Source organism: Pygoscelis adeliae, unplaced genomic scaffold (assembly GCF_000699105.1).
Source record: "Pygoscelis adeliae isolate BGI_AS28 unplaced genomic scaffold, ASM69910v1 Scaffold45, whole genome shotgun sequence".
NCBI classification, from domain to species: Eukaryota; Metazoa; Chordata; class Aves; order Sphenisciformes; family Spheniscidae; genus Pygoscelis; species Pygoscelis adeliae.
The window spans coordinates 4,851,960-4,863,200 of NW_008825114.1; the positions used below are offsets into that span (position 1 = coordinate 4,851,960).

At 37.9% G+C, this 11,241-nt stretch overlaps 1 protein-coding gene across 1 annotated transcript in view; it reads right to left on the reverse strand.

Annotated features, from left to right (window-relative positions):
* The window catches only part of BNC2 (basonuclin 2), a 236,324-nt gene extending 227,637 nt beyond the window's left edge, over nucleotides 1-8,687 (reverse strand). Inside the window, exon 1 of the mRNA XM_009328160.1 lies at nucleotides 8,491-8,687. Coding sequence (XP_009326435.1) covers nucleotides 8,491-8,586 — 96 coding nt within the window. The 5' untranslated portion in view covers nucleotides 8,587-8,687. The remainder of the gene's footprint in view (nucleotides 1-8,490) is intronic.
* Nucleotides 8,688-11,241: the final 2,554 nt, after the last annotated feature.

The following is an 11,241-nucleotide window of genomic DNA, read 5'->3' on the forward strand; positions in this document are numbered from 1 at the left end:
TAAATAAAGAAAGGATATCAATAATGATCTATCATAAAATGACATTTTGCCATTGTACTTCTGCAGGAGCCGTAACATCTCACAAGACATCCCTCTGAAAGCAGCAATAAAACTGCAGTACAGTACACAAGGTCTTGTGTTCTGTGCAGGCAAAGGGCAATGAATATGCTAAAAGGAAATCAATCTGCATAAAAAGATCTGACAATAACATCTTCAGGTTTGTTTGGAGTTTTGTATTTTTTTTTTCTTAATGAGAAAACAAAGAAGATAAAAATATGGCTCCCCAAAGTGTTCTATGTAAATAATTCCTTTCAAAATCCTACCTTAATGATTAAATTACCTTTTATCCTACTGTGTTGCTGCTTTTCCTATGGAAAAGTTGGCAATTCCAGTTAGCAAGGAGTCTTGTAAACAATTCTCCTCCAATTTAATTTCATCTTGAATTACACTGCCCAAATTTCATTTTGGGATTTCTGGTTCAAAAAAATTCAAAACTTCAGAGGCAAACTGGAAGCAATCATAATTTTGCATTGGCTTCCAGGGTAACCCACGAAAAACTGAGCTTTCTGTAACTTGCACATAAAATCATACACAGGCCCATAATATCAAAAAGCTCAGACCACACCAGAGACTTTAACAGAGAACCTGGTTTAATTTCTGGATTGTGATAAAACAGGAAGCCAGGTTTAGATTTCTTTAAGAAAGTGCAATGCCTAAGTTTTTTTTTTTTTAAATTATGTTCATCTCCTTAGTGTCTAAATAATAGAAAAGATTAAAGTACACAAGAGCAACTTTCTTTACCACTGTAGAATCTTGTCTTGCAAAATACCTGCACATACAGCTTCATAAAAGTTACACGCATACAGAAGGCTTACAGAATTGAGCTCCTAGTTACAGCTCACTCTGAAGGCTAATACACTGCTATCTGTAATTCTGTACCTAAACTATATGCTGTCCTTGATGCATGACAGGGCCTCCAATGACATGAATGGAAAACACATGCTCGGATCACGGTGAGGATATGATCCTTTATATTCTCCTTTCCTCTCACTGGTACACACCAAATGTTGAATTGTTCATCTGAAAAGAACTACATTGTATGACATTTTTATTCAAATTGTCCAAAGCCAGAAGTATTGCATTTTGAAGTTACCAATCTTTAAGAAATACACTATGGTATGCATGGAGAAAATATGTATGTAGAGAATCAGGTAATCTGTCTCCTTCCCTGGAATTCTGGTTAAATAAAGTTTAAAAAGAACCACCACAAATAAACAAATTGTGTTCATCAGGTGTGTCTCACTGTTCCCTGGGTTGTTAAAAATTACTGAGAAAAAGAAGAGCAATTAAAGCTCTTCTCAACATTACTCGCAGTAGGTATCACAAAAAAAAGAGACATTTACCACGCCACTCAAATTCTTCTATAAGGGGCATATTCCAAAATGCACAGGTAGGCAGACTGCAGCATTGATCTCTACTGACGTATTTGTATAGTAGTCCATTTCCAAATAAACATCATCTCAAATATCACAGTAAGTTTACCTGCCAGTGACAGTACATTTCAGCTTTAATGACAACCCCAGTATAAATTTTCTCACTTTACATAAAGCTTCTTAAAGTATCAGAACATAGTAAGTGTAAGAACTTATTATTCACTTTATAAGAAAGGCTTGCTGACTTCTGTGTTGTGCATGGGAAGGAATGGCAGGATCGTAATCGTGTCATTTTCTCTTCTGAACTCCTGTGCTCTGTAAGTGGCAGATGACACTCTCTCCTTTCCTTTGCACAAGTGCACAGATACGCATCATCAGTAGAGGATGGGGATGCAATGGCTTCCCGAGAGAGTCAGAACAGCATCAATGGTACATTGTTGGCAAGTTCACACTGATCAAAGCAATTTTGAGATGCTCACCCCCCACCCCCCAAAAGAGATGGCCTCTCTATGGCAAAATGTTGTGTGACACAGCCATACAAGTGGCACTGTTTTCTTTGTCAGTGAAGGAAAATCATTTAGAAAACAGTTGTCAAGTATTTCAGTAAGGGAAAGGAGGCGTTAGGGCATTACTATAATGAGTGGGGTGAGCAGTAACAAAGCAACAGATGCCTGTCCATAGGCTGATGTACAGTCTCTTATTTTGGACATTTGTCAGACAGACTGATGTTAAGCTAAAGAATGCATTTTGCCTCGTTGAAAAACTGTATATAAACACACAGACTTTCATTTAATAAAACTGCTTTTTAAGTTTACCCCTTTCTACAGGCAGGCTGGGCAAAAAATAAATCCCTTAATTACAGTTTATCTAGATGCTGAAATTTTGTCATTATGCACTCTGAATTATAGTAAAAAGCTGCATTAGCGAGTCTCTTTCTGAACTAAAAGATTAAGAGACAGCAACAATGGAATTCTCCCTTTCTCCCTCTTCTCTGTTTCAGCCTTCTCTTTCTTGAGCCAGTATGATTCATCACCTCCTGGGTATACTAGGAGCCCCAAGTTTGGAAATTCTTCTAAACTGCAAAGAACCATTAGTCTACAAGGCAAATCCTTTTACAAAAGCACAAGCAGTATTGTTTGAGAAAAATAACTGAGCAAAGAAAGCTATACACAGCGTATGTTTTGAGCATTTCTAGTAAAAAGTAAAAGCTCTTTAAAGCTTTTGTTTCTGATTGTACTTTATGACGGCAGTTCTGTATCAGTGAACAGAGTGTTCCTTTGCAATCAGCACAGTGTCACAACGACCTGGCAAATGCGAATGCTTTCACTATCACTACAGTCCTTGCAATCTTGCCTCAGCTGTGACCCATTCACTTTTGCCCCAACTTCACTAAGATGCCTTACTCAGCATCTAATTAGTTAGGGGAGATTTGCCTTGGCTCTTAACCCTGACATAAGAGCAGGAGACTCTGCTGCTGTTATATACCAAATCTGTTCTGTCACTACATTAATCAAATCCCCATAAAACTATATATGAATAAGTAACTACTAAAATACAAAGTAGAAAAATAGAAAATAGAAAAACTATACATTTAAAAATGTTAAACACTAGTGCTTATTGCACAATATATTTGAGCATGTGCTTTAATACATGCTTCAATGCTTCATGCAGATTTTACAGTTTTGTGCATACATATCTCAAAGTTAAGCAAAGATCTGACAGTGTTCTTAGCACATCATCAACTAAAATATACAATGGCACAAATATGTTCAAACACTGTATGTATATATGTGCAAGATTAATATATATAGAGAGGAACGGGAAACATTTTGCTATGTTTTAGTTCTCCTGCAAATACTGAACACAGTAAGAGAAGCTATTGAGAGTGCTTTTTTATTTTTAATCATGTATCATGCTCATAGCCATGTACCTATCACTGCATGTACTTGTATGTCTAGTGCTATATGCCATGCAAAACATCCTGTGCTTTTGTCATGTACAATATTTTCTAATGTGTCTCTATTCTGAAGCACATTAGAAGCAGCACAAAATTCTTGATGCAGTTATTTTTAATTTGCTAAAAGGACATGAACCATTACAGGTCTAAACCATGCTTTACCAAAATACCCAACAAAATTAAAGCAAGTGTCTGAAATGAGACAATGTAACCTGATAAAGCTTCTGAATTCCTACTAGCACATGAACTTATTCATGAACAACAACAACAAAAAAAGCCACCTGGGGTCAGCTAATCTTTAAAATGGTGTGATAAAAATATATATATTAAATAAAACTATTATGTTTGCTGACGCTTACTGACAAAGGCGATTGTTAACTACCGTAAACTACAAAATGCATTTTACCAATGTTAATCTTTCTCCCAAAATGTTCATAATAAATCCATGTATGGAATTATAGCCTGTTGTCGAATTAAGTTTGAACTCTTTTTGCATGTACACCTATATTAAAAGAATAGTTATATGCTACAGGAAATAGTACAGTTAATTACTTAATAAATGTTAAAATTGCATACAACCTTTATGACCAGCAACCCAGGAACATTTAAAAAGCTTTCACCTTCAATCCATTAGACATTACACTACGCTCCTATTTTTAAATACTGGTTCAATAAACAGTTTATATGCCTATGTCTATATCAATGTTAGGAACTATCAGATTGAAGAATACAAGTACAGCTCGAAACAGGCAGTGCACGTTGTATACAGTTTAATATTTCTAGCAATATTAATGCATACTCCACGTATTGTAAGTATTATTTAGTTTTCCTTGGAATAAGCATGCATTTATGCAAGGAAAAAAAGTTGAATTTACTGTACCATATCTCTTGTGAACAGACGTGTCTATATTAATATACATCATTGATTTAATTTTTAGTTTTCTTGGCTTCCCGCTCACCTATCCAGAAGTGATTTCTCTGGTGATAACTAACACATCATGCTAATGAGAGAATCTAATGTACAATAGAGAAATGTCACTACTAATAATATTTGCATGAAGTTAAATAAAGCAACTGTAAGAGAATGTCAGACAGTTGTTCTTTAATAAGATACAGTTACACAATGAAATTATGTTGTTAATTTTGTTACATCATTGAGTGAATCCTAAATTACTATATAATGATGCACAGATCCATTTATAATTCTGATATACTGCTTTTTTGCTCTCACATTGAAAAAAAGCTTCTGGAAAGGCTATTACCTTTTTATCTGAAACGGATTAAACATTCTTCTTTCTTAACAAAAAGGTACATGGCTCTGGCATTTTGTGTCACTGTGGGTTACAGCCATTTCTCTTACGGTCTCATTTCTGAAATGACTTAAAAGTATTTTAGAACATTACAGCCCTTAAGGTAACTGGATGAAGAAAAATGACATTTCTTATTCTGACAAATGCACAAAACATTTATGAAAGCAGACAATCACAAAAGCCTGCTTTTTTTAATCAATCAAATCCAGACCTTCTTTTCTGTTGTTAACAACTCCTTGCCAGAACTAGAATGGGCAGTGGGTGTCCTGGACTTAACCAGATGAGCATGGAAGAGAAGCCAAGGGTTTCTGCTCATTCTCGACCTGTCACTGATCAAAGTGACCCAAAGAAGCACTCCTTTTTAAAAGTTAAGATTTATGCCCTTTGAGGTTATCAGACATTCTTCTGTATACAGAACGGGATGACCCCTTTCAAGCGAATCACACACTTCTACATGGACAAAAGATGCACAGGCAAAACAATGCAGTCAAGTGGCCATGTCATAAACTTCTCGCAGGTAATTTAGGCGACTATTCCTCTTCTCCTCTCACCCCACCAAAATCTAAATTTGCTCTGGAATGTGGAGATGCCATTTTCTTGTGCTCCCATTCTCTAAGAAAATAATCCAAAAATAAGCACCATCATACTTTGCTATTAATAGCCCAAACCTGTACAATCAATCCTAATTTTTCTGACACATACAGTTCCTTGTCATAATGAAGTAGGTTTTCCTTTTATTCTGAGAAAAGTTATACATTCCTACAGTATGCAAATAGCAGTGCAGTGTGAGTTAAGAGGTAAGAGGAGGGAGGGATCGCAGGGTTTTGTTTTGTTCTAAATCATTCTTCTTGCCATGCTCCAATCTTTGTACTAAAAACCTGCTTGAGATTAAGTTACAACTCCAAGGAAAAGTGATGGGGCTCGGGGTTTCTTTGCTTCTAAAAAACATGTGGAAAGCCAGAATTATACTTAGAAATTTAAAAAAGAAATGTCTCTAGCGTTACTATGTATAGCTGGAAAAGTTTCATTAAACAGTTCTTTCAAACCATGCCAAACTTTGCTTGCAAGTTATGTACATTTCATAACTTCATGTTATTTGTACTCATGAAAACAATTTTTCTTAAAGCATAGGAAAAATTTTAAAAATACTTACATTTCCAGAAGATGGATTGAAAAATATTAACTAACAAATGGATGAAAATAGGTAACAGAATACAATAGTCAAAATTTTAGTGATTTAGAAAGAAACATTGGCACTTAGGCACAAATTTGCAGCTGCACTTGCACATAGTCTGTGCTTATAGTCTGCGTGAGCTAGCAAGTTATAACAGCTTTAACAAATCAGAAATATAAGACAAAATGTTATCCTTAAAGAGGAGAGAAATGCATTTAGCAAAATAACTTACCCTCCTCTTAAAAGCATGATGAAAGCATATTTGGACTGAATACGTTTAGCACATGATAAACAAACAAACAAAATATGACAAGGAGATTAACACAGTACGCGAACGCGTTAAGTACAGACTTTTAAGAAATAAATCTGTTCGACATTACCACCTTTGCAGTGCTACTGTGTGTGTATTCCGGTGGAAGGATACACACTGATGCAGCATCTACCACACGTTTAGTCATTTAATACATTACTTCTGTCCTTCTATACAGAATACAACATGACCATGCATGTTCAATAACGTACAAAATCCAGTTAATACTCAAGAATTAGCACATTTAAAATATTATTAAAAAAGAAAATAGAAACCAAACAGCCTAGCTTATGTGCATAAATGTTTGGCTTGGTCTAATGAGCTAGTTGCCTCAAATTATTTGACCCCCTTACACATTGTGATGCTCTTTTATTTAGTTTTGTTTCCCATCTTTGTCAGTGTTGAACATTTTCTAGTATTCCAGAGACCACAGAGGCTAAATCTGTTGAAAAAGGTCTAATACTAAACAGGCAATCTAATACTATCTATGTGGTTCAATCACCATTTATCAATTGATCGTTATCTGGATCTAATTATGTTAACTCTTTTGTGGCTGAAATGGAAAGAACCTTTTCTCCACCCCAAAAATTTAATCTCACTTCTTACTAAAAGAATACAGCAGGTAATTTGAATAACTGCTTTCCATGCTATTGCTCAGTATCAGTATAACCAAATATGTTATGTATCACAGACATGCATACAGCTGATAAGGCTTGTAAGCAGTGCAGTAGCAGTTCACACTTCCCAATGCCAAGCAGTGTTTTTGAAATGTGCACCTCTACCAGGAAATGAACTTTTTTACTTTTAAGAATGGGAAATTGAACAGAGTTGCTTATTTGCCTTATGTTGATTACGTTCTATACCAGCATACTGTATCAGCAGTAATCAGGGTCCCTCTACAGGATATATCAAAATATTCCTTATTCAAATGCCTTCATCCTGTCCTGAGCTATACTGCTTAAACTGTCGTCCATAGACAACCGCTATTGGTTATTAACTATCTGCTTTGGAGTTTTTCTTGGCTTTAAAGTTTTTTTTTTTAAAATTAAATTACCGTTTTATGGCCAGTATTCAGGCATGCTTTGTTACTGTAAACTATAAAGACCTAATTACTTTCCCTCTCTTTTCTTACAGTACAACGCCTCTCAGGTAAATGAGTTCATTCATCTTATGTCCAACATTAAATAAAAGTCTAATATTAATATACAAATCATTTACTAACTCCTCTTTTGACTAACACAATATTTCAATTATTATCAGTCAGTGTCAGACCATAATTGGAAACTAGTTTTCAGAAAGGCAAAACGTCCCCTGGTAGGGAGTCACCCTGTTAAAAACCTCCAGGTTGAACTTCCCTCCCTTGCTTGAGCCCCGTCCAAGCTGAAAGTTTCTCCCTCTCTTCCCCCCCCCCCTTTTTGTCCCCCCTTTCCCTTCACCCAGAAGAGCCAATCAATTGTGCAAGATTAGCTATAACACACAGGGCGCGTATCACCAAGTGCATGGTACAGAGACACTGGCTCCTGTGATTAATTATCAGTTATTACTGGCCTTGCAGTAACATTTTCGCTTTCCCGTCAGAACCGGCATACCAAGCTGCCTTAAACGCGGCCCCCGGTGAAGGAGCAGCTCTGGGGAGGACGCCAAGGCACAGCTCCGCAGAGAGGGGGGGGGGGGGGGGGGGGGGGGGGGGGGGGGGGGGGCGATGGCTGGTGGCACCGCTGGTGGTGCTCAGCTGGGTTGTGGGGTAGGACTGAAACTGTCTCCTCTAACGACCCTCAGCTCCGTGCTGGCAGCAGCTCCAGCAGGACGGCTCGCCGCTCCTTCCCTCTGAATAAAACTGTGTTCTGCCACATGAAGTCAATTACGCCGTTCTGAGGGGCCCCCTAAATTTAGTATCAGTTCGATTTGGGGGCTTATGTACTCAGGAAGAAAGAAAGGAGTTTTGCTGGGATAGCAGATACTTTTATTTATGGGACGGGGGGAGAGCGAGGGGAAAAAGACTGGAACAAAACAAAAGCAAACAAAGAAAGAAAAACAGCCTTACTACGAGCAAAGCTCTATTTGGAAACTTTAAAACAAATGCTTTGCTTTTACTTAAAGCTTTAATATTTTTTCCTCTTTTAAAAAGGAGCCCTTAGGGAAGCAATGAAGTAACCATGCACATTCCAATGACATAGTTATGACAGTTCAGAGGCTAACTATGTAGTGATGAATGAAGCAAAAATGAAACATGGAAAGAAAGAGAAAAAGGAGGGAAAAAAAGAGCACAAAAATGCCATGTTTTAAAATAAACGAAAGTAACGTACCTGTTGGGACATTCTGAATAAGAGGTTAGTGTCAGTGTTCTGCCATGTCCCCATGAAACCAGAGTCGGTCGCTGCCGTTCTTGTTCCGAACTGCATGGAGTTGTCAGTGCAGGAGTCTCTTAAAGTCAAGTCTCTTGCCCTCTTTCGCTCTCTGTGTCTCTGTGTGTGTCTGTCTCTCACATCCACTTCTGCCTCTTCTGACTGAAAAGTGAAGGTGGATTTTTTGAGCCTCTTGGCAGCCAGTAGCAGGAGTGTAGTGTAGTTAAGAAGCTAGCTGCACTGTGCGTTTCATTTGGGAAGGGGGGATTCAGGGGAGAGGGTCAGAGCTTCTTTCGCACCTTCAGCACAGATACCCCTATCATTTATGCATAGATTGTGACTCCCCAAGCTCGCCTTTGCTCTGTTTAACAGCTGCCTGTCAGGTGTGCATGCAGCACTAAGGAGACCCAACCATCAGCTTCAAACTCTCAGCCACTGGATGTCATTGGATAGCAGAGCAAAGAGTCAACTGCACTGCTCCACTGTCAGGCACCAAATGACATCCTGCACTAACCCTTCAGTCTACAGATACACAGATACACACACACGCACATTCTCTCTAAGTAGCACAATGATCAGAGTGAATTGGGAGAAAGAAAAGGCTGTGGCCCTTTCCCTGTCTTTCTCTGTTTTTCCTCAACAATGCTGTCAAGTACAGCACGTAATATTTGACACTTGCCTACCACACAAGATTAGCAAACCTTAAAAAAAAGGAAAAAGAAAAAAGCAAGCAAGCAAGCAATTACTCTTAAAGACAGTCAATATTCACTTAGAAGTAAAACACAAAAGTTGGCCTGGTTATTTGCTAAATATTAGTCAGACAAGAATTGTGGGATAGTCGGTTCCTATCCCAAATAAAACTCTTACCAAAGAGGGGAAAAAAGACATGATCCAACTCCTTTTGAAATAAAACCAGAAAGTCACATGCACATTTCATCTCTCACACCCCTCTCTTCCCTTGCCCACTGCTAAGTGTCTTAAGCAGCATCGCGAGCAAGACAGGACGGAAAAATGAAAAAGCTAGCCCTTTCTTCCCCTCCCCCAAAAGATCAAAAGTAGTTTTTTGTTTTGTTTTTTTAAGTAGCTGGTTGAAGCAGATACAATACACCTTTCAAATCGTAAAGAACAAAGAAATGAATCACAGCAGAAAACAAGCCAGTCCCACACAGTTAAAAAGTAATGCAAAAGAAACAATATTTTTCCTTTGAGATCTTTCTTCTGTACTTAATGTACAGTACTATATACCAGGATAAATACTACTACTACAATACTATTTTTAATTACAATGGCTTTTTAAAGTGAATCTTATTTGAAAAATTCTCTTACCCACTTCATCCTTTACACACACACAAGAAACCATAACTCTGCAAACAAACTTCATAAATGTAAAACAAAATTCATGCAATCTCATAAAAAAATGGCCAGAGTATTAGGAAAAAAAAAAGCTATCCTTTCCAACATAAGGAACATTCATCTTCTAATAAAATCTACAAACTTAGGAGGACAAATGTACCACTCACTGCTTTTTTCTTAACTCAGGAATAACAATAAACCTCACTTTCTGAAACAACAAAAGAAACAGAAGAGAGCTTCAGTGGCAGCTCTGTGTCATTAGTGTGCAATGAGAAAAGATGAGAAGATGTACACTATGTTGACACAAATGTGCCTTCCCCTCTAGACCCTACATCTCTTGAAAGCTTTTCTGTTAAACTTTCCTCCAGTTCAGCACCATTAAGTACAAAAAAAAGTCTCAAAAGCAGCAAATTCAATATCCAAGAAGAAACAAGCAAGAACCCCAAGAACTGTTGCCTTAAAATATATTAACTCCACCTGTGGTCAATAAAAATATTCTCTACTGGGGAGGGGAGAATGACACTTAGGAGTCAATTGTGCCAACAGTGGCTGTACCTTTACAGCTAGCTATTAGCCCCTCAAACTCCCTCTAAAATTTGCCAGCCTCTTCATTTCTGAAGTGGCACTCAGTGCCTCAGTCAAGCTGCATGCTCAGCTCCTGACCTTCCCACTAATGGCTGTTATTTGTGGGAGGCTTAAGGACACTGTCAATAGCAAGCTTCCTCCTCTCTTCTCCTTTCTGCATCTCTTGTGTGCTCTCGCTTGCTGTCTTTATCTCCACCTCTTACCCCCCCCCCTTCTTTCTCCTGTCCTGCAGTCCTCTCCTCTCCCAGAGAATTAAAAAACACATGCACACACACATGCATGCACGCACACGCATGCAGACACACACACACACACACACACAAAATCAACTGGCATGCAGCAGCAAGCACCTGCAGTAATAGACTCTTTTATTAAAACTGTTATTCTGCAAGACTTGAAATTCCCGGTGGACCAGGCCATGTCAAAGCCGATATAATTAACTAGAGGCTCAGCAACGGATCAATTACCAGACAAGCAAGTGATAGTGAAATCAATGAAAGATCATCAGCCACATTATCAGTGTTGCAACTCATTAGGGTAAAACTGAGAAATGTGCTCAAAGCGAGCCCAAGCAAGGTGGCATTACAAAACAAAGGGCTAATTTGGAGACCCTGCTGTGAACAATCTGTAACAGAATTAGCCTTTTTTTCCCCTAAACTGCAGAGCTCAGTAACTAAATGTGACAGACTGAGAGAAGCAGTTTATTAAGACACCAACTCCAAGTTTATTTAGTTCATAAACTCTCTCCTAGAAAATCAATACAGTCTGTACAGG